Source organism: Pristiophorus japonicus, chromosome 5, assembly GCF_044704955.1.
Source record: "Pristiophorus japonicus isolate sPriJap1 chromosome 5, sPriJap1.hap1, whole genome shotgun sequence".
NCBI lineage: Eukaryota > Metazoa > Chordata > Chondrichthyes > Pristiophoridae > Pristiophorus > Pristiophorus japonicus.
In genome coordinates, this window is record NC_091981.1 from 289443486 (window position 1) to 289466956 (window position 23471).

General features: G+C 47.4%; 1 protein-coding gene across 5 annotated transcripts in view; it reads right to left on the reverse strand.

Moving 5' to 3' along the window:
- The window catches only part of arhgap39 (Rho GTPase activating protein 39), a 618982-nt gene that overhangs the window by 220984 nt on the left and 374527 nt on the right, over positions 1-23471 (reverse strand). For all 5 annotated transcript variants that reach the window (XM_070881793.1, XM_070881797.1, XM_070881792.1 and 2 more), the window contains one exon: positions 588-1986. In XM_070881793.1, coding sequence (XP_070737894.1) covers positions 588-1986 — 1399 coding nt within the window. The remainder of the gene's footprint in view (positions 1-587; positions 1987-23471) is intronic.

The following is a 23471-nucleotide window of genomic DNA, read 5'->3' on the forward strand; positions in this document are numbered from 1 at the left end:
CTTCCCCCACCACCGGCGCACCGTGGCTGCAGTGTGTACCATCTACAAGATGCAATGCAGCAACTCGCCAATGTTTCTTTGACAGCACCTCCAAACCCGTGACCTCTACCACCTGGAAGGACAAGGGCAGCAGGACTTCTCTGCTTTTATATTCCACCCCCCTTGCAATAAAGGCCAATATTCCATTTGCCTTCCTGATCACTTGCTGCACCTGCATACTAACTTTTTGTGTTTCATGCACAAGGACCCCCCCCCAGGTCCTTCTGCACTGCAGCACTTTGCAATTTTTCTCCATTTAAATTATAAATTGCTTTTCCAGTTGGGGCAGCAGTAGCTGTTCTTCTCAAAAAAAATTGTTTATGTGGAGCATAGAGTGTTTTACTCTATTAATCCCATTTTGCATTTGGTCTGTGAATGCTCAATGGCGACACTGGGCACAAAATAAATGGTAAAATGTTCTAACCCACCATCCTACACACCTTGATGAGCAGAGCGGGGGGCGGGGAAATACTGTGTGTGACTTTCTTTTTTCCTAAACGTTAGTTACACTCTCATCTTTTTTGATACTGGTTGTGCTGAAGACCTACCTGCGATGGGTGCAAATAAGGCTCTGGTGAAGCCAAGTTAGTCTGTACAGAAACACTCTTTTCCAACAGCACTTGAGGGAAGCCGAGCTTTTCAAAAGTGTTCCTTTTCCAGTGTTTGCTCTCCTGCTGAGCCAGTGCTTCGTCCTCGCTGAAAGCCCGGACCACGGGGCCCGGCATAGGTAAAGGAAGGGCCCCGTCGCTCTCGTAGCCAGACACTTCTTTCTGTGAGTCCCAGCTGCTCCGCTGCTTGATGTGATGCAGTTGTTGAGCCTCCCGGGCCAGCCTCGCCTGGGTCATGTGGACGTCGGGGTAGCCCCGCAGCAGCTCCGCCTCGACACTCTTGTTGTCGGTCTGGCTCATCTGAGGCTTGTCGAGGGGAGAGTGCCGCTCCTCCGCCAGCAGCCGCTCGGGCACCGGGCTCATCTCGCCGCAGCTCTCCCCGACCACGCCGCAAGTCTCCTGCGTCAGCGAGGGCTTCCGGCTTTTCCTTTTCCTCGTGTTCGGGGAGTAGCCGATTGAGGACAACGAGTCGTGCTGGCTGGACCAGGACATGGAGTCCTCGTGTACCAGCTGGCTGCCCTGGTGACTGTACCTGGCGTCAGACCCTTCCAGGCCATTGTAGTCGGTAGATCTCGACTCGGAACGCTGAAAGTCTCTCACCAACGAATGGCTGTGCTGTAATGTGTAAGAAATCGTGGACGTCGCACTCGGTGAATACCGATGTTTGGTACTGGATTTGAATTTTGGGCTCGAGCCGGATTGCTCCACGTACACCAGCTGCTTCACAAGTTCTTTGCCCGCCGGACTGTATTCTAAGCTCATGGATTTCTCTGGGCATTTTTGTTTCGTTAACACCAGATGTTGATAAGGAGAGTTCTGGCCCTGTTTGGGAGAGTGAAGCATCGGGTGCGGTTTCCGAACTGGGGACTTCTGAGGCGACCCTGCTTTGTAGTGGCCCAACCCCTCGCACTGTACCTCCATGGGCGGCTCATCGTAGATCGGAGCCTGATATTCAACGGGGGGCTCCTCGTAAAGAGGAGGCTCGTAGCCATAGCGAGGAGATGAGGGCTGGGATTCAAAGGAGTACTTTCTGTGCTGGTAATGGATGGGAGAGTGATAGGGTTCCCCTCTGGCGGACACTGGGGAACAGCCACCAATGTGCTCCGCCCTTTTCAGGTAAGGGGAGGGCTTGCGTTCAGTGAAGAAGACCTGGTTGTCACTGTCCGACGCAAAGCTGTGGGCGTGAGGCAGCTGGTGCCCCGAAGGCCGACGAGGTCGCGTCCCTGGCTGGTTCTCGGCATTCCCATTACCCTGATGCAAGAGGTAACTTGGTTCCCGGTCGGTAACTTTAATCAACATTCGTTCCTTGGTGCCAGTCATCCACCGATGAGGTGATGTCCTGCAAAAAATGGAGAGAAAAAAAAATGAAGAGTTAAAACAAGGGGGAACCGATAATAAGGACACTATCTTACAGCATGTGAAACTATCGGCACTTAATAACCTAATTAGCATTTCCATATTTGTAACTCTGGTGTCTGATTAAACCACTTGGCACACTCTCAATAAACATCTTGTTTACAGATGTCACAGTGTACTAAAAGAAATGTCTTCAAATGGATTTATTTTGCTGTGGATTTAGACTAATCTGGCAGGTCAGGTAATGCTGAGTGTGCAGCAGGCACATTGCATCAAACACTCCCGAGCTGCTGCAGTCCAACAATCATCGCTCGCCATCATTAACTGGCTGCAGCAGATTTCAGCATCATTTCCTGCTCCTCCTCGTCAGCCTGTTCATGGAACATGCCGTTTATACAGCCATTTCCATCATAACTAGAGATTTAAATTTAATTTAAAAAAAATTCAGTTTATAGTGTTTAAAAACAGTTCTTTTTGATGGGGGAGAGCACAATGTAATCAAATGGTCTTTCATTAGACTTTTGTTTGTTTGCCGTTGCTCCACGAGCACATGATAGAATCACAGAATGATACAACACAGAAGGAGGCCGTTTGGCCCAATTGTCTGTGCCGGCTCTTTGAAAGAGTTATCCATTAGTCCCACTTCCCTGCTCTTTATCCACAGCTCTGCAAGTTTCTCCTTGTCAAGTATTTAGCCAATTTCCTTTCGAGTTACATTGAAATTGCTTCCATCATCATTTCAAGCAGTGCATTCTAGATCATAACAACTCGCTGCGTAGTAAATGTTCTACAAAGTAAGGTTTATAAGGCAGTTAAGCCAACAGGGTTTAATGTTTCAATACACTTACTGTGGATACTCTTAATTCATTGACCCAAATTACTCTTGCTGAGTGATTGAACTGTAACCAACGGTGCTTCAACACAGTTCAAAATACTCTCTCCAGCCACAATACGTGTTTGGAAGATCAAAAAGGTACAAAAAGGTTCAGTGCTTTCCAAATTCAAACTCATAAGGCTACATGTTTAAAAAAAACACATTTGTTGTGCAGACGCAGTGGACACGGGAAAGCCTAATCCTTAGTTGCCCCGAGAAGGTACTGGTGGGCTTTCACCTATAAATGCTGCTCCAAACTCATCTCTGTGCTCGCTGACCTACATTGGCTCCTGGTCCGGCAACACCTCCATTTTACAATTCTGATCCTCGTCCTCAAATCCCTCCATGGTCTCGTCCTTCCCGATTTCTGCAACCTCCTCCTGCCCCAACAACCCTCCGAGATATCTGCTCTCCTCGAATTCTGGCCCTCTTGGGCATCCCCGATTTTCTTTGCTTCACCGGTGATCTTCAGCTGTCTAGGTCCCAAGTTCTGGAAATCCCTCCCTAAACCTCTCCACCTCTCCACCCCTCTCTCCTCCTCCAAGATGCTTCTTAAAATCTTCTTCTTTGATCAAGCGTTTGATGACTTGTCCCAATATCTTGTGGCTCTGTCAAATTTTGTTTGAGAATTGCTCCCACGAAGCGCCTTGGGGCGTTTAACTATGTTAACAGTGCTATATAAATACGAGTTGCTGTTGTCGTTGTAGCGATTCATGTTTTTTTTTTAAAACAACTGAGCGGCTCGCTAGACTACTTCAAAGGGCATTAAGAATAAACCCTGCATGCGTGACTGGGTATGTGTGATAGATTCCCTTCCCTGAAGGATATTGATACAGCAGTTGAGTTTTATGATAATCCGACAGCTTTCATGCTCAGTTTTTCACAAATTACCAGATGTATTGAATTCAATGACACAACTAGTTAATAGTGGGAATTATACTCTCACCCTCCGAGTTACTACTCGAGTGCCACAACCACTGCATTATATTGGGATGCAGGAAGCCTTGCAACCTATTTTATTGCACCCTTCTACAGTACCAACCCTACCATTTTCTCATTTCACCATCTGGCTGGTTAAGTAGATCCAACAACTTGGCCTCAGCCACCCCTTGTGGTTACCATTGCCGCTGCTGGTCACCCTCAGTCCGAAACATGCCCTGCTTGTCCGGTACCAGTGGACACGCAATGGAAATTTCACACACACCATGGAGGTAATTTCATTTTTGGCGATATGTAAAGCAGTCGATATTGGACCTTCCACCCATGATACACCTCTCCCCATTTCCTTTCTATTGAAGTCAGAAGTTAAAATAACCCTCATTACACATTCATCATAGGTGGTCATATGAGTTCACAATTGTTTCAATGAAGGACCCGATATTCCAGGTCCTGAACTCCCATTGAAGGGGTGGAAGATGTCTGTGCGTGGATTTTTTTTAAAAACGTGTGATGACCGTTGCACACCAGCCACCACACGGGCTTGACAGAGCTAGGCCTTTATCCAGTGGCAAGGGTTAACCAGGACGACTGGAGACCTGCTCTGCTGCACAGACCTAGTGCGTACACATATCGCAGTGTGGGCTGGCCCGTGCTGCCCCTGGGCTCTCGCCTCTTCTGGGCCCCATACCCTCATTTGCCACACCTCCGCCACGATCTCTCACTGTTCCTCCGCCACGATCTCTCACCGTTCCTCATTACACATTAACATCCTCGTGACCACATTGCAACAAAATGACCACAGGTCACTAAATACTGACATGCAAACCATACCCATTTATCTCCCAACTACAATAAATATCTCCTACTCAAACACATTGCAGCGACTCGCTGTTTAATTCTATCCTCCACCACTACCAACCTGCTCTCCTCTCCACCCTCACAGATTAGATCTAAATTTCAGTCCTCAAATACTATTGTACCATTACACGGCCTGCTGGGACTGAGTTAGTGGTGGCTCTGTAGGGAAAAACGCCCAACCTGGAATTGTTATAGGGAGGGCGAGAAGCAAGGAGACCAAACACGAACAAAACGGTCACAAAAGAATGCTTCATACACGCCAACCATCAGATTTTCAGGTGTTAACAGCAGCTCGGTGGGTAGCGCTCTTGCCCGAATCAGAAGTCCGTGAATTGAGCACATAATCTAGGCTGACACTCCAATGCAGTACTGAGGGAGCGCTGAACTGTCGGAGGTGCCGTCTGTCGGATGAGACGTTAAAGCAAGGCCCCGTCTGCCCTCTCAGGAGGGCGTAACAGATCCCATGGCACTATTTCAAAGAGGAGCAGGAAAGTTCTAGCCAATATTTATCCCTCAACCAACATCATCTAAAAAATAACACATTTTCTGGTCATTATCTCATTGCTCTGAGAGAAATTTGTGCGCAAATTAGCCGTCGTGTTTCCTACATTACAGTACACACTTCAAAAGGCACTTCATTGGCTGTGAACCGCTGTCGGACATAGAGGTCCTGAAAGGTGCTGTAACAATGCTGGTTCTTTCTTTTTAAACTGATAGTGCATTTCACAAGAAACAGTTCTTTTTCAGTCCGATTGGAAGTTGTCAATATTGGTATAACTTTCTATCCATAGTTAAGTAGAGGAGGTTCCCCGACTGCTATTCTCCCAACTTGGAAACATTAGTGTGATTGACAACCTTGTACTAAAATGCCTGATAAATACATACATGTATTAAAGCTCTAGTTATTTCTACTTTAGTAGCTGAAATGGCTAACAAATGCTACAAATATGAACCAATCTGATTACAGAATTCTCTCAGATATATATAGTGTATGTGCATGTGTGTGTGTGTGTGTATAAATATGTATATGTACGTGTGTGTGTGTATAAATATGTATATGTACGTGTGTGTGTGTGTGTGTGTGTGTGTGTATTATATACACACACATATGCAGTTTAACTTACTGCACTTTCAGTCTAACTCATTGTCTTCATAGGTCATATGGCCTTTATTTAGGTAGGTTTTTGAGTTATCCTGTTTTTTTTTAAAAAGCACTGTGATAGCTTGTTTGTCATTTTTTGCTCGTTTCCTAAGTTAGGCTTGCCAACTCTGGCTGGACGCATTCCTGGAGGTTTCATCATGTAACATCCAGCCCCACCTAGTCGAACAGTCTTTTTTTCAAGACTTTTTTCCACAGATTGTTTTCAATGCCCATGATCTTTCTCCCGGACGTCGCTCGCAGCAGTATCCTGGAGATTTATCTTCAATTCCTGGAGACTCCAGGCCAATCCTGGAGGGTTGGTAACCCTATCCTAAGTTGTCATGTATGATGCTTTGCTTGATCTAAAGGCACTTTAATCCATGCACTGATCAACCCAGTGGTACAGCACTCCTCTCGACATCAGAAGGTTAGACTAGATTGGATAGGTGGATGAAGGGATTTGGAAACAAGATGGATAAATGGGATTAGGACTTATTGCTTGCAGAGGAGGTAAACTTCATCACAAATTAAGTGGGCCGAATGGCCTGTTGCTGTGTTACAGGTCATGGATTTGAATTGTGGTGCTCAATGTCATTCCAACCTCCCTGCCTCCGCTGGGTGATCATCGGCTGGATGGAGCGTTGCTGATTGCAGAGTTCCCCACTTTCACTTTTTACTGATCGTCAAATTCCTAGAGCCTGAAATTGTCACTGATCAATTTTCACTTGAAATTGGACAGATTTGAAAACTTGCACAATTTCCTGAAACCTGGCAATTTTATCTGAGATTTACAGGATTGTGTTTTGTACACGTAGGCTGTACACGGAGACTGTGTCTGGTACTTCCTGTAGTGTTTGGTGTCGTCACTGTATACCAACAGCGGTCACATCAAACGGGATTGAAAACAGCCAGGTTCCTTGCTCTCGCTCCCCGAAACAAGTTTATTGCTACGCCAACTCTTTCTTCCCATCTGCTGTGCTCCTCCTGCTTTTCTCTGTTCTGCTGTGTCCAGGGACCCACCAACACCAGCTCTATCGATGCTGTGTCCAGGGACCCTCTAATACCAGCTCTATCGATGCTGTGTCCAAATATCCTCCAACACCAGCTCTATCGATGCTGTGTCCAGGGACCCTCCAACACCAGCTCTATCGATGCTGTGTCCAGGGACCCTCCAACACCAGCTCTATCGATGCTGTGTCCAAATATCCTCCAGCACCAGCTCTATCGATGCTGTGTCCAAATATCCTCCAGCACCAGCTCTATCGATGCTGTGTCCAAATATCCTCCAACACCAGCTCTATCGATGCTGTGTCCAGGGACCCTCCAACACCAGCTCTATCGATGCTGTGTCCAGGGACCCTCCAGCACCAGCTCTATCGATGCTGTGTCCAGGGACCCTCCAACACCAGCTCTATCGATGCTGTGTCCAGGGACCCTCTAGCACCAGCTCTATCGATGCTGTGTCCAGGGACCCTCCAGCACCAGCTCTATCGATGCTGTGTCCAAATATCCTCCAACACCAGCTCCATCGATGCTGTGTCCAGGGACCCTCCAACACCAGCTCTATCGATGCTGTGTCCGGAGGCCCTCCAGCACCAGCTCTATCGATGCTGTGTCCAGGACCCTCCAACACCAGCTCTATCGATGCTGTGTCCAGGGACCCTCCAACACCAGCTCCATCGATGCTGTGTCCAGGGACCCTCCAGCACCAGCTCCATCGATGCTGTGTCCAGGGACCCTCTAGCACCAGCTCTATCGATGCTGTGTCCAGGGACTCTCCAACACCAGCTCTATCGATGCTGTGTCCAAATATCCTCCAACACCAGCTCCATCGATGCTGTGTCCAGGGACCCTCCAACACCAGCTCCATCGATGCTGTGTCCAGGGACCCTCCAACACCAGCTCCATCGATGCTGTGTCCAGGGACCCTCCAACACCAGCTCTATTGATGCTGTGTCCAGGATCCTCTAGCACCAGCTCTATCGATGCTGTGTCCAGGGACCCTCCAACACCAGCTCTATCGATGCTGTGTCCAAATATCCTCCAGCACCAGCTCTATCGATGCTGTGTCCAAATATCCTCTAGCACCAGCTCTATCGATGCTGTGTCCGGGGGCCCTCCAGCACCAGCTCTATCGATGCTGTGTCCAGAGATCCTCTAGCACCAGCTCTATCGATGCTGTGTCCAGGGACCCTCCAGCACCAGCTCTATCGATGCTGTGTCCAAATATCCTCCAGCACCAGCTCTATCGATGCTGTGTCCAAATATCCTCCAGCACCAGCTCTATCGATGCTGTGTCCAAATATCCTCTAGCACCAGCTCTATCGATGCTGTGTCCAAATATCCTCCAACACCAGCTCTATCGATGCTGTGTCCAGAGATCCTCTAGCACCAGCTCTATCGATGCTGTGTCCAGGGACCCTCTAGCACCAGCTCTATCGATGCTGTGTCCAGGGACCCTCTAGCACCAGCTCTATCGATGCTGTGTCCGGGGGCCCTCCAGCACCAGCTCTATCGATGCTGTGTCCAAATATCCTCCAGCACCAGCTCTATCGATGCTGTGTCCAGGGACCCTCTAGCACCAGCTCTATCGATGCTGTGTCCAGGGACCCTCCAACACCAGCTCTATCGATGCTGTGTCCAGGGACCCTCCAACACCAGCTCTATCGATGCTGTGTCCAGGGACCCTCTAGCACCAGCTCTATCGATGCTGTGTCCAGGACCCTCCAGCACCAGCTCTATCGATGCTGTGTCCAGGGACCCTCCAACACCAGCTCTATCGATGCTGTGTCTGGGGGCCCTCCAACACCAGCTCTATCGATGCTGTGTCCAGGACCCTCTAGCACCAGCTCTATCGATGCTGTGTCCGGGGGCCCTCCAGCACCAGCTCTATCGATGCTGTGTCCAGGACCCTCCAACACCAGCTCTATCGATGCTGTGTCCAGGACCCTCTAGCACCAGCTCTATCGATGCTGTGTCCAGGACCCTCCAGCACCAGCTCTATTGATGCTGTGACCAGGACCCTCCAGCACCAGCTCTATCGATGCTGTGTCCAGGGACCCTCCAGCACCAGCTCTATCGATGCTGTGTCCAGGACCCTCCAACACCAGCTCTATCGATGCTGTGTCCAGGACCCTCCAGCACCAGCTCTATTGATGCTGTGACCAGGACCCTCCAGCACCAGCTCTATCGATGCTGTGTCCAGGGACCCTCCAACACCAGCTCTATCGATGCTGTGTCCAGGGACCCTCCAACACCAGCTCTATCGATGCTGTGTCCAGGGAACCTCTAGCATCAGCTCCATCCAATTCAAGTCTCCCATCTATCCCTACACTCAACCTCCAAATTACCATTGGGGATTTTTTTTTTTTTAATTGTTGAATTATTTAGTTTATATATTTAAAAATATTTGTCCTCATTTTATTATGAACTCGCCCGGAAAAAAAGTATTGAAGGAACTACTTTACAAATAGGAGTAAGCTGTAAGAGTGATTTTGGTTCGGCTTTGATGGCCGATGCACCTTCTTGGCCACAGTGGTCACTCAGCCATATGGAGCTCCCGACAGTCACTGCACTGCCTCCGACCGTTTGGGATTCAAACTGCCCAAGCTCCTTCTCAGCCACTCTAGCAGCAGACAGCCCTCCGTGGCTCTGAGTCACTGACTGCTTACCCAACTCCCGAGTCACTCTGCATTTGAGACTAGCTACCCAGCTCTTCAGCTGTTCTCAGTTTCAGAGCAGCATCTCCCTCGAGACGTTTTAATACTCAAATGATGTGAAACCTGTATCCTAGCAGCCTCGTTACTACGGTAACTGAAATGTTAGCTGTAAAAGGCAGAGAGAAGTTTCCCTCCTCCTGTATGTTGGGTAGCATAATAACAGGGTGCAGGCGAAGACAAGGTTAGTTGTCTCTCAAAATAGACCGTGGCAGTTTCATGGAGTATAACAATATTTGGAGACAATGTACTAGAGTACAAATTCCAGACAGTGTCAGATTTCCAAGCAATGTGCTGCTTGAGAGCCACAAACTTCCCTTGTGAACATACAAGTCAGTGAGTAGGACAGTATAAAACTACTTAGCCCCACCAACAAAACAAGGCACCACCACCTAAAATACAGAGTAGAATGGGCCAATATTCTCCAGAGTCAAGACAAATAAGAGATGATCTCATTGAAACATAGACTCTGAGGGGGATTGACCGGGTAGATGCTGCGAGGTTGTTTCAACCTGGCTGGAGACTCCAGAACTAGGGAGCATAGTCTCAGGATAAGGGGTCGGCCATTTAGGACTGCGATAAGGAGGAATTTCTTCACTCAGAGGGTTGTGAATCTTTGGAATTATCTGTCCCAAAGGACTGTGGATGCTCAGTCGCTGAGTATGTTCAAGACTTAGATATTTGGACACTAAGGGAATCAAGGGATAAGGGAACAGTGCAGGAACGTGGAGTTGAGGTAGAAGATCAGCCATGATCTTATCAAATAGCGGAGCAGGCTCGAGGGGCCGAATGGGCTACTCCTGCTCCTGTTTATGTGCTTCTAAAATACAGAGCGTTACACTTTTGGGGGGTGGGGGAGTGGAAGGGGTGGAGAGGTGAGCAGAGTGAAATACCAATACACATAGTATTAATACTTCTCCATATTGAACACCACTTGAAAGAAACACTGAGGGTATCAAGGGCACAGAATGTACTCTGGGTGGGGGACTTCAATGCCCATCACCAAAAGTGGCTCGGTAGCATCACTACTGACCGAGCCCTGAAGGACATAGCTGCCAGACCGGGCCTATGGCAGGTGAACCAACACGAAAGAAAACCGCACTTGACCTCGTCCTCATCAATCTACCTGTCACAGATGCACCTGTCCATGACAGCAATGGTGACAGTAACCACCACACAGTCGTTGTGGAGACGAAGTCCCGTCTTCACACTGAGGACACCATTCATCGTGTTGTGTTGTGTACCACCTTGCTAAATGAGATAGATTCAAAACAGATTTAGCAGCTCAAAACTGGGTATCCAGGAGGCGCTGTGGGCCATCAGCAGCAGCAGAAATGTATTCCAACACAATCTGCAACCTCATGGCCCAGCATATCCCACACTCTACCATTACCATCAACCCTGGTTCAATCAGGAGTGCAGACGAACATGACAGGAGGAGCACTAGGCGTACCTAAAAATGAGGCACCAATCTGGGGAAGCTGCAACGCAGGACTACATGCATGCTAAACAGCAGAAGCAGCATGCTATAGACAGAGCTAATAGATCCCACAATCAACGGTTCAGATCAAAGCTCTGCAGTCCTGCCACATTCAGTCGTGAATGGCGGTGGACAATTAAACAACTAACGGGAGGGGGCGGCTCCATGAATATCCCCATCCTTGATGATGGCGGAGTCCAACACGCGAGTGCAAAAGACAAGGCTGAAGCGTTTACAACCATCTCCAGCCAGAAGTGCCGAGCGGATGATCCGTATGGGCCTCCTCCTGAGGTCCCCACCATCACAGAAGCCAGTCTACAGCCAATTCGATTCACTCCACATGATATCAAGAAACAGTGGAACGCATTGGATACAGCAAAGGCTATGGGCCCGACAATATCCCCGCTGTCGTGCTGAAGACTTGTGCTCCAGAACTAGCTGCGCCTGTAGCTAAGCTGTTCCAGCACAGCTACAACACTGGCATCTACCTGGCAATGTGGAAAACTGCCCAGGTTTGTCCTGTCCACGAAAAGCAAGACAAATCCAATCCGACCAATTACTGCCCCGTCAGTCTACTCTCACTCATCAGCAAAGTGATGGAAGGTGTCATTGACAGTGTTATCAAGCAGCACTTACTCACTATAACCTGCGTGCCGATGCTCAGTTTGGGACCTGGCAGGACCACTCGGCTCCAAATCTCATTACAGCTTAGGTCCAAACATGGACAAAAGAGCTGAATGTCAGAGGTGAGGCCAGAGTGACTTCTCTTGACATCAAGGCAACAACTGAGGGAGTGTGGCATCATGGAGTGGGTCAGAGGCTGGGTATTCTGCGGCAAGTGTCTCACCTCCTGACTCCCCAAAGCCTTTCCACCATCTACAAGGCACAAGTCAGGAGTGTGATGGAATACTCTCCACTTGCCTGGATGAGTGCAGCTCCAACACTCACGAAACTTGACACCATCTAGGACAAAGTAGCTCGCTTGATTGGCACCCCATCCACCACCTTAAACACTCACTCCCTCCACCACCGGCGCACCGTGGCTGCAGTGTGTACCACCCACAAGATGCACTGCAGCAACTCGCCAAGGCTCCTTCGGCAGCACTTCCTCAACCTGTGACCTTTTCTATCAGGAAGGACAAGGGCAGCAGACACATGGGAACACCATCACCTGCAAGTTTCCCTTGAAGTTACACACCATCCGGACTTGGAAATATATTGCTGTTCCTTCAGCATCGCTGGATCAAAATCCTGGAATTCTCTCTCTAACAGCACTGTGAGAGACCTTCACCACACAGACTGCAGCGGTTCAAGGTGGCGGCTCACCACCGCCTTCTCAAGGGCAATTAAGGATGGGCAATAAATTCTGGTCTTGCCAGCAACGCCCACATCCCGGAACGAATAAAAAAACTCCCAGAATATTCTCAATACAAGAGGAAAGATAGAGCTGCGTGTATACTAGACATACAGCAGTGATAATGCCACAATATATATGTAGGAAGTGGAGGGGAATTGGTGCTATGTATACACTAGAAATGGAGAAGGGAGGCAGTGCGATGCCTGTAGGGAAATATGTCGCCACCTCATCATCATAGGCAGTCCCTCGGAATCGAGGAAGACTTGCTTCCACTCCCAAAGTGAGTCCTTAGGTGGCTGAACTGTCCAATGCGAGAGCCACAGATCCTGTCACAGGTGGGACAGACATTCGTCGGGGGAAGGAGGGGTGGGACTGATTTGCCGCACGCTCCTTCCACTGCCCGAGCCTGACCTCTTCACGCTCGCGGCATTGAGATTCGAAGAGCTCAGCGCCCTCCCCGATGCACTTTCTCCACCTAGGGCGGTCTTCGGCCAGGGACTCCCAGGTGTCAGTGGTGATGTCGCACTTTATCAGGAAGGCTTTGAGGGTGTCCTTGTAACGATTCCGCTGCCCACCTTTGGCTCGTTTGCCGTGAAGGATCTCCGTATAGAGCAATTGCTTAGGGAGCCTCGTGTGTGGCATGCGAACTATGTGGCCTGCCCAGCGGAGCTGATCGAGTGTGGTCAGTGCTTCAATGCTAGGGATGTTATATGTATGTGGGTATGATGCCACATATATATTACAATCACAGTGGAAACACAGTGCCCTGAAATAGGAGAGATATTGCTATGTGTGATACAAGTTGTGTGCGGGAGGCAGGATTGTAGAAAACGGGAGCAATACTGCGCAATTGATATACTAGTAATAGTTGGAAACATGTTGGGTTTATACTAGAATTAGGGCAGACTCTTGGCTTATATTAGAAATGAGGGAAGGGGTGTGGGGAGAGACACAATGCCAGGTGCATATAACAAAAATGGGGAGACAGTGCTGTGGAAATTTACACAAATACAAATATTTGGAGTAGGAAGGCAGTGCAGGACTCCCCTGCAGTCATCTCCCTCCAAAACAGATATACCGCTTTGGATACTGCTGGGGGAGATGGCTCACCAGGGGAAGGCAGCAGCAGCCAAGTTCAAGACACTGTGGGCGGCTCTGCTGCACAGGAGGGCAGGAAAAAGAGTGGGGGAGCTATAGTGGTGGGAGATTCTATTGTAAGGGGAATAGATAGGCGTTTCTGCGGTCGCAACCGAGACTCCAGGATGGCATGTTGCCTCCCTGGTGCAAGGGTCAAGGATGTCTCGGAGCGGCTGCAGGGCATTCTGGAGGGGGAGGGTGAACAGCCAGTTGTTGTGGTGCATATAGGTACCAACGATTATAGGTAAAAAGTGGGATGAGGTCCTACAAGCTGAATTCAGTGAGCTAGGAGTTAAATTAAAAATTAGGACCACAAAGGTAGTAATCTCAGGATTGCTACCAGTGCCACGTGCTAGTCAGAGTAGAAATAGCAGGATAGCCAAGATGAATACATGGCTTGAGGAGTGGTGCAAGTAGGGAGGGATTCAAATTCCTAACTGGGATTATGGAGACATGGCTCCAGGGTGACCAGGGCTGGGAACACAACATCCAGGGTTATTCAACATTCAGGAAGGATAGGCAGAAAGGAAAAGGAGGTGGGGTAGCGTTGCTGGTTAAAGAGGAAATTAACGCAATAGTAAGAAAGGACATTAGCTTGGATGATATGGAATCGGTATGGGTAGAGCTGCGGAATACCAAAGGGTAGAAAACACTAGTGGGAGCTGTGTACGGACCACCAAACAGTAGTAGTGAGGTTGGGGATGACATCAAACAAGAAATTAGGGATGCGTGCAATAAAGGTACAGCAGTTATCATGGGCGACTTTAATCTACATATAGATTGGGCTAACCAAGCTGGTTGCAATGCGGTGGAGGAAAGATTTTCTGGAGTGTATTAGGGATGGTTTTCTAGACCAATATGTCGAGGAACCAACTAGAGAGCTGGCCATCCTAGACTGGGTTTGTGTAATGAGAGAGGACTAATTAGCAATCTTGTTGTGCGAGGCTCCCTGGGGAAGAGTGACCATAATATGGTAGAATTCTTTATTAAGATGGAGAATGATACAGTTAATTCAGAGACTAGGGTCCTGAACTTAAGGAAAGGTAACTTTGATGGTATGAGACATGAAGTGGCTAGGATAGACTGGCAAATGATACTTAAAGGGTTGACAGTGGATAGGCAATGGCAGACATTTATAGATCACATGGATGAACTTCAACAATTGTACATCCCTATCTGGAGTAAAAATAAAACGGGAAAGGTAGCTCAACCGTGGCTAACAAGGGAAATAAGGGATCGTGTTAAATTGGCCAGAAAAACCAGCAAACCTGAGGACTGGGAAAATTTAGAATTCAGCAGAGGAGGACAAAGGGTTTAATTAGGAGGGGGAAAATAGAGTATGAGAGGAAGCTTGCAGGGAACATAAAAACTGACTGCAAAAGTCTCTATAGATATGTGAATAGAAAAAGATTAGTGAAGACCAATGTAGGTCCTTTGCAGTCAGAATCGGGTGAATTTATAATGGGGAACAAAGAAATGGCAGACCAATTGAACAAATACTTTGGATCTGTCTTCACTAAGGAAGACACAAATAACCTTCTGGAAATATTAGGGGTTCGAGAGTGTAGCGAAAAGGAGGAACTGAAGGAAATCCTTATTAGTCAGGAAATTGTGTTAGGGAAATTGATGGGATTGAAGGCTGATAAATCCCCAGGGCCTGATAGGCTGCATCCCAGAGTACTTAAGGAAGTGGCCCTAGAAATAGTGGATGCATTGGTCATCATTTTCCAACAGTCTGGACTCTGGATCAGTTCCTATGGACTGGAGGGTAGCTAATGTAACACCACTTTTTAAAAAAGGAGAGAAAACAGGGAATTATAGACCGGTTAGCCTGACATCGGTGGTGGGGAAAATGTTGGAATCGATCACGAAGGACGAAATAGCAGCGCATTTGGAAAGCAGTGACAGGATCGGTCCAAGTCAGCATGGATTTATGAAAGGGAAATCATGCCTGACAAGTCTTCTAGAATTTATTGAGGATGTAACTAGTAGAGTGGACAAGGGAAAACCAGTGGATGTGGTGTATTTGGACTTTCAAAAGACTTTTGACAAGGTCCCACACAAGAGATTGGTGTGCAAAATTAAAGCACATGGTATTGGGGGTAATGTATTGCCGTGGATAGAAAACTGGTTGGCAGACAGGAAGCAGAGAGTTGGAATAAACGGGTCCTTTGGCAGGCAGTGACCAGTGGGGTGCCGCAGGGTTCAGTGTAGGCACCCCAGCTATTTACAATATACATCAATGATTTAGATGAAGGAATTGAATGTAATATCTCCAAGTTTGCAGATGACACTAAGCTGGGTGGCGGTGTGAGTCATGAGGAGGATGCTAAGAGGCTGCAGGGTGACTTGGACCGGTTAGGTGAGTGGGCAAATGCATGGCAGATGCAGTATAATGTGGATAAATGTGAGCTTATCCACTTTGCTGGCAAAAACAGGAAGGCAGAATATTATCTGAATGGTGGCAGATTAGGAAAAGGGGAGGTGCAACGGGACCGGTTAGCTTGACATCAGTAGTGGGGAAAATGTTGGAATCGATCACTAAGGACGAAATAGCAGCGCATTTGGAAAGCAGTGACAGGATCGGATCAAGTCAGCATGGATTTATGAAGGGAAATCATGCTTACGAATCTTCTGGAATTTTTTGAGGATGTAACTAGCAGAGTGAACAAGGGAGAACCAGTGGATGTGGTGTATTTGGACTTTCAGAAGGCTTTTGACAAGGTCCCACACAAGAGATTGTTGTGCAAAGTCAAAGCGCATGGTATTGGGGGTAATGTACTGACGTGGATAGGGAACTGGTTGGCAGACAGGAAGCAGAGAGTCGGGATAAACGGGTCCTTTTCAGAATGGCAGGCAGTGACTAGTGGAGTGCTGCAGCGCTTAGTGCTGGGACCCCAGCTCTTTACAATATACATCAATGATTTAGATGAAGGGATAGAGTGTAATATCTCCAAGTTTACAGATGACACTAAGCTGGGTGGCGGTGAGCTGTGAGGAGGACGCTAAGAGGCTGCAGGGTAACTTGGACAGGTTAGGTGAGTGGGCAAATGCATGGCAGATGCAGTATAATGTGGATAAATGTGAGGTTATCCATTTTGGGGGCAAAAACACGAAGGCAGAATATTATCTGAATGGCGGCAGACTAGGAAAAGGGAAGGTGCAACGAGATCTGGGTGTTACGGCTCATCAGTCACTGAAAGTGGGCACGCAGGTACAACAGGCGATGAAGGCGGCAAATGGTATGTTGGTCTTCATAGCTAGGGGATTTGAGTATAGGAGCAGGGAGGTCTTACTGCAGTTGTACAGGGCCTTAGTGAGGCCTCACCTGGAATATTGTGTTCAGTTTTGGTCTACTAGTCTGAGGAAGGATGTTCTTGCTGTTGAGGGAGTGCAGCGAAGGTTCACCAGACTGATTCCAGGGATGGCTGGGCTGTCATATGAGGAGAGACTGGATCAACTGGGCCTTTATTCACTGGAGTTTAGAAGGATGAGAGGGGATCTCATCAAAACATAAGATTCTGACGGGACTAGACAGGTTAGATGCGGGAAGAATGTTCCCGATGTTGGGGAAGGCCAGAACCAGTAGGGGGATCAAGGGGTATGGCGAGAAAGCAGGAATGGGGTACTGAAGTTGCATGTTCAGCCATGAACTCATTAAATGGCGGTGCAGGCTAGAAGGGCCGAATGGCCTACTTCTGCACCTATTTTCTATGTTTCTATGTTAACCAGGGGACATAGTCTTAGGATAAGGGGTAGGCCATTTAGGACTGAGATGAGGAGAAACTTCTTCACTCAGAGTTGTTAACCTGTGGAATTCCCTGCCGCAGAGAGTTTTTGATGCCAGTTCACTGGATATATTCAAGAGGGAGTTAGATATGGCTCTTACGGTTAAGGGGATCAAGGGGTATGGAGAGAAAGCAGGAAAGGGGTACTAGAAACATAGAAAATAGGTGCAGGAGTAGGCCATTCGGCCCTTCGAGCCTGCACCGCCATTCAATGAGTTCATGGCTGAGGTTGAATGATCAGCCATGATCTTATTGAAAGGCGGCGCAGGCTCGAAGGGCCGAATGGCCTACCTCTGCACCTAATTTCTAAGTTTCTATGATGCTGGGATGTAGGGCTCTACACTGTGGTGCTGGGATGCAGGGTTCGACAATGTGGTGCTGGGCAGGGCTCTACAATGTGGTGCTGGGACGCAGGGTTCGACAATATGGTGCTGGGAGGCAGGGCTCTACAGTGTGGTGCTGGGATGCAGGGTTCGACAATGTGGTGCTGGGCAGGGCTCTACAATGTGGTGCTGGGACGCAGGGTTCGACAATATGGTGCTGGGAGGCAGGGCTCTACAGTGTGGTGCTGGGATGCAGGGTTCGACAATGTGGTGCTGGGATGAGGCCAAGTTTAAAAATAAAGCATCAGACTCAGGCCACTGTAATGCCTTCACGTCACTTAAACCCACAACCAAAGGCTTAATCAGTGCTCTCAGGAAGCGAGTGTCTCCCACTTTTAAGCTTCGTCAATGGCCACATTGTGTTTCTCTGAAAGGCACTCATTACAGCTTCCAAATCGTTCCTGTGATGCACGGTTTGAGATCGGCTCATTAAAAATAAGCTCTTTACAAAAAAACTATTTGGAGAAGATCTTTTTAAAAAAAAAATCAGCTTTATTCATCAAATCCCACACACATAATTGCAGTGGCCAACAAAACAAAAATGGATATGTTAAATTGAAAGATAGCAATCCAAGTGGAAAGCCCAGCAGGGACTTGGTTATTTCTAAAACACACACACCTGCACTGGGGGGGCCAGTACTGTACTCAGACTGCACTGCTGTGCCTGTCCCAAATAAAGCTGGCATCCTGAAAGCAGCACACAGTACAGCCACAACTGACCTGCAGCGAAAATATTAAATTGTCTGTCCGCTCGAGTGAGTGAGTGAGTGAGTGTGAGTGAGTGCGTGTGTTCAGCATTTTCTGATTGTATTCCTGCGACATCATTCCATTCCGATGCAGGGTCTCACCCGAGATGTTCAACCAGCTAAAACCACTCGGTATGAGAAGTGTTGTGGTAATGACACCAGTAATGTAGAGGTTTGCACTAATAATCCAGCAAGTTTTCATTCCACCACAGACAGTTTGTGAATTTGAATGTTTTTTTTTAAATGTGGAAATTGAAAGCTGTTGGATTTTCATAAAAACCCAACTGATTCACTAATGTCTTTTAGCCTATATGTGACTCCACAGCCATGTGGTGGACTCTGAAGTGGTCTAGCAAACTACTCAGTTGAGTCAAACCACTACCAGCAGTTCAAGAAGGCCCATCACCAGCTTCTCAGAGATGGCAATAAATGCCGGCCTTGCCAGTGACACCCGTATCCCTAAAATGAATTGAAAAGGTACACTGGGTGTGACCCTATGGAGAAAGAGCTTGTCCTCTATATCAGGCAAACAGAACCCCTACGGTTAGGTTTTTCTCAGTCGTTTGGCTCGGAGACTCAACATGGTGTTTTTGCGAATGCCAGATACCTCACTGATCCCCCACTTCCATGTCACAGACACCAAAGTTATGGCCAGCCTTGTGACAGCTTCATGGGCTCACAGGTCGCATTGCCAGCCCCACAAGGTTTGCAGGCAACGGTACGTCTCACGACGCTGGGCCTCGGCAATGTAACTGGCTCTCAAGGCCAGAGAGCAGGCCTCCGGTTGGCCTGTGCAGGTGGAATAGGATGAAAAAAATGAAGGCCGGGACCAAACCGATCATTGTGAAAGACACCAAACCAGCGTGCGATTACCACAGACCAACTAGATGCCCAAAAATAGAGCTTCAGCTAACAGACCAAATCAGATCCTTGATTACAAATGAACAAACTTTTTTTTTAAAACATAGAATTTACAGCACACAAAGAAGCCATTCGGTTGAACTGGTCTCTGCCTGTTTATGCTCCACACACCTCCTCTCACCCTAACAACATATCCATCTATTCCTTTCTCACTCATGTAATTATCCAGCTTCTCCTTAAATGCATCGAGACTATTCGCCTCAACCATCCCTGTGGTAGTGAATTCCACATTCTCACCACTCTCTGGGTAAAGAAGTTTCTCCTGAATTCCCAATAGGATTTATTAATGACCATCTTATATTTATGGCCAATGTTCCCAACTAAGCTGCGCGGTTGCGCAGTTATCTGCAAAGTTTCACGCAGGCCGCTCACCGGCTTTTCTATCGCAGACACTGCACATGCGCAACAATTTGAATGGACCACGTATTGGGGGAGGCAGTGTAGTTTATGGGGGGTATTCTTTATGGCCCCTAGCTTTGGATTCCACCACGAGTGGAAACAGCTTCTCTACATCTACCCTATCGAAGCTCGATCATGTCACCAGTCAGTCTTCTCTTGGCCAGACAAAGAGCTCCGGCCTGTCAGTCTTTCCTGATAAGTATAACTTCTCAGTTCTGGTGTCATCCTTATAAAAAGAATTTTGCACCTTCTCCAGATATCCTTTTGTTGGGATGTTTTCAAAAACTTCAGATCAAAAAAGGTTGCAAGACTTAATAACTATCGTTATTTCGATACAAAAGTATTCAGAGAGGTTTTGCATTAGCAGAAGTGGCAGTAATCTGGCAATTCACACAGCAATATCACTTACAGCATAATATTAATACCCTGTGGCACAGGTACTTCCCTGGTCTATAATGTAGCTTACAGCTGTCACAGAGACTAGAAAATGGGAGCAGGATGAGTGCATGTGCACAGAATGAGGGCTTCATTACACCCAGAAAGCAGAGAGAGAAAAAGAGAGAAGTACCTAGTGAGGGGACAAACACGTTTCCTCCCCCCCCCGCACCCACCCACCCACTTCCTCTCCACAACCTGCCTCTGTGATAGCCCATTTTACATCTTGGACTTAAACAGAAATAAAAATGGGGAAAGTTGTAAAACGGGTTGCCAATTCACTATCACCCATTGTACACTATTGCACAAAGTCACAATTACCACCTTGGGCCAGAGTACTACCAACTGAAGGAAACAGTTGAACTTTTGTTGCAAATCAATCTATGAATTATGCATTTAAAGGGAAGTTGGAGGAGCACGTGCAGGAGAAAGGAATAGGATATGCTGAAAGGGTTAGATGAAGAGGGATGGGAGGAGGCTTGTGTGGACATAACCGGACACTGTAAACAGTGGAAGAGATCAGTTGGGCCAAATGGGCCGTTTCTGTACTGTAATTTCCTTGTAAAATGTGTGCCGGTGGGGGGGGGGGGGGGGGGGAGTGCGTGTGAGTGGAGCAGTGCCAGGTCATTTTAGTTGTGGAGAGATGTCTGTGGCCGAATGCAAGTTTGCTTGCATAACAATGTCACTGCACTTCAAGAAAAGTTCATCGTGTGAAGCGTTCCGAGATGTTGACTTGAAAGATGCTATAAAAATGCAAGTGCTCTTTATTAGTGTGCAAATGACTTTTTATACAAGTACATTACACACACACGTTATTCCATTGTTCACCTGAGCTTTTTTCCACTCTTCTAAATTATATTCTGTCCATTACCATGGTTACACATTTTTAAAGAGATTTTCTTCGAAGCCAAAGCAAAATCAGCTTTGGTGACATGTGGCTACGAGAGACCAGTAAACAACTGTATCTATGGCCCAATGACATTTGATTGAAGGGAGTGAAGGATTATGGGGAGCGGGCGGGGAAATGGAGCTGAACCCAAGATCAGATCAGCCATGATCTTATTAAATGGTGGAGCAGGCTCGAGGGGCCAAATGGCCTACTCCTGCCGTATTTCTTATGTTCTTATTGCTCCCAATACAACGGTCAGAAGAAATGAGCACCAGTTACCGCAGAAATGGTCACGTAGTAACCAGGGTCCAATGAGCAGTGATTATCATGAGCCGATGTTACAAAACCTCTCAGCCATGGGGTTGTGAATCTTTGGAATTCTCTATCCCAGAGGGCTGTGGATGCTCAGTTGTTGAGTACATTCAAGACAGAGGTCAATACTAAGGGAACCAAGTGATATGAGGATCGGGCATGAAAGTGGAGTTGAGGTTGAAGATCAGCCATGATCTCATTGAATGGCGGAGCAGGCTCGAAGGGCTGAATGGCCTACTCCTGCTCCGATTTCTTATCTTCTTAAGCTTTTCAGTCATGGTGTTCCCACAAACCAGTTCCAGCACTCAGAAAATGCCACTGTTCCAATGTGACATTGACAGAACAGTCATGATATATTATTGGCCAATGAGCTGGCTAGAAACTGACAGTTGAACAAGCATCACGGCCACAATAAATGAATTAGCCAATGAGATTTCTCTAAAGGGACACATCAATTTATTTCTATATATAGAACTGGTTTGATTTACAACTGGAAGAATTGAACTTGAAACAAGATAACCCAGGATATCTGGGTAGGCAGTTAATGAAAACTTAATGGTAGGCTAGCTTAAAATAAAGGTCGTCATGGAATCTAACTTAACATTTCAGTTCTATCAGACTTTTAAAAAAAAACAGTTCGGAAGCTACACTGTCCTTCGATTTACTGGAGTCCTCAACATTTAACAAGGCAGCCTCAAACGTACCCGAATAGTTCTGGTTCACACTGGCCTGCCCCATGGTCTCGCAGGTTCATCCCAAGCACTCGTGCTCACCGTTACCCAGTGACCATGCGAATTAAGGTCACTCTATAAACAATAGTGTCCTTTCACGTCCCATTGCAACGTGCCACAGAGCTATAATATGCTGGTTTGGGTTGTGATTACCCACACGGTGAATGGGCAGATTGTGTATGGGGGAGGCGTGTGCAAAATCTTGGCAAACCTCTGTGGGCACGGGGAAACAAACCTGAAGAAATGGATTGGATGTGTGACGGAGGTAAATGTTTACATTGAATTGAGGCTAATTGTTACATATAAGACCCTGTACTCGATAAGTGGCATTGGTACATATATTTATATTTCACATGCCTTGTTTAATAATGAACAATTCAATAAGAAGTCTGCTTGCTTTACCAGTACAGATCGCGCAGATTGTTGGCTAGTGGCTTGTTAATCGGATCTCAATTTTGACAGATTGGTGTACACGGATTACTCCAAGCCTGCTAATTGGTGTCGCTGCACAGATAAGGCAGCAACAGCCTCCTTCACACCCTGGCTTTCTCTCGCAGACGGACTCTTTTACCAGCCTGGGGGCGGGGGGGCCGTAGAGAGAACTGTTGTGTGCCTCCTCAGGTTGAACACTGAGCACAGGCCCATGGAGACATGCCCTTTGAGTGCCATTTCGATGTGTGGACTTTATTCCGAACCTTCCCTGTAACAGCTGAATGTCAGCCACCTGCTGACAGGATATCTGAACAGATTTAAAAATCTAATCCAATCAATTGTCTGAAATAAAACAAAAAGTAACAAGTGTAAAACGAGTGCAACCTGCCGCCGGGTTGAGTCAAAACAGGTAGAAACGGCTGCAACTACTTCCGCATTCATCCTGCTGGTAGGTCGCATTGCAGAATAAAAACACCGCCTCAGAATTTTTATTTGGATCATTGCCAAGGAAAGAAACTGACTGCAGATTTATCACAATCAAACTGTATTCACCGAGCTGAAACTAAATGTTAGTTAGAGCTGTCCCAAAATGTGCCATTTTACCTTCATTCATCCCGCCCAGCATCAATTCTCATTCTCCTTAATAAGATACTCGGGCTGCTATTTGACTGTCAATTGGAGGAATCACTGTGGAACTCACTCAGGCTCAGTTAGTAACAGGCACACTGCATTCTTATCCTTACAAGTGGCTGATGTAATTCAGTTGGTAGCATATTTGCCTCCGGTATGAAGCTTGTGGGTTTGAGTCCCACTCAAGAGACCCAAACATATAATCGAAGAAGAGCAGGGGAGTTCTGCCCAGAGTCCTGTCCAGTGTTTAACCCTCAACTGACATCCCTAAAACAAATTATCTGGTCATTATCACATTGC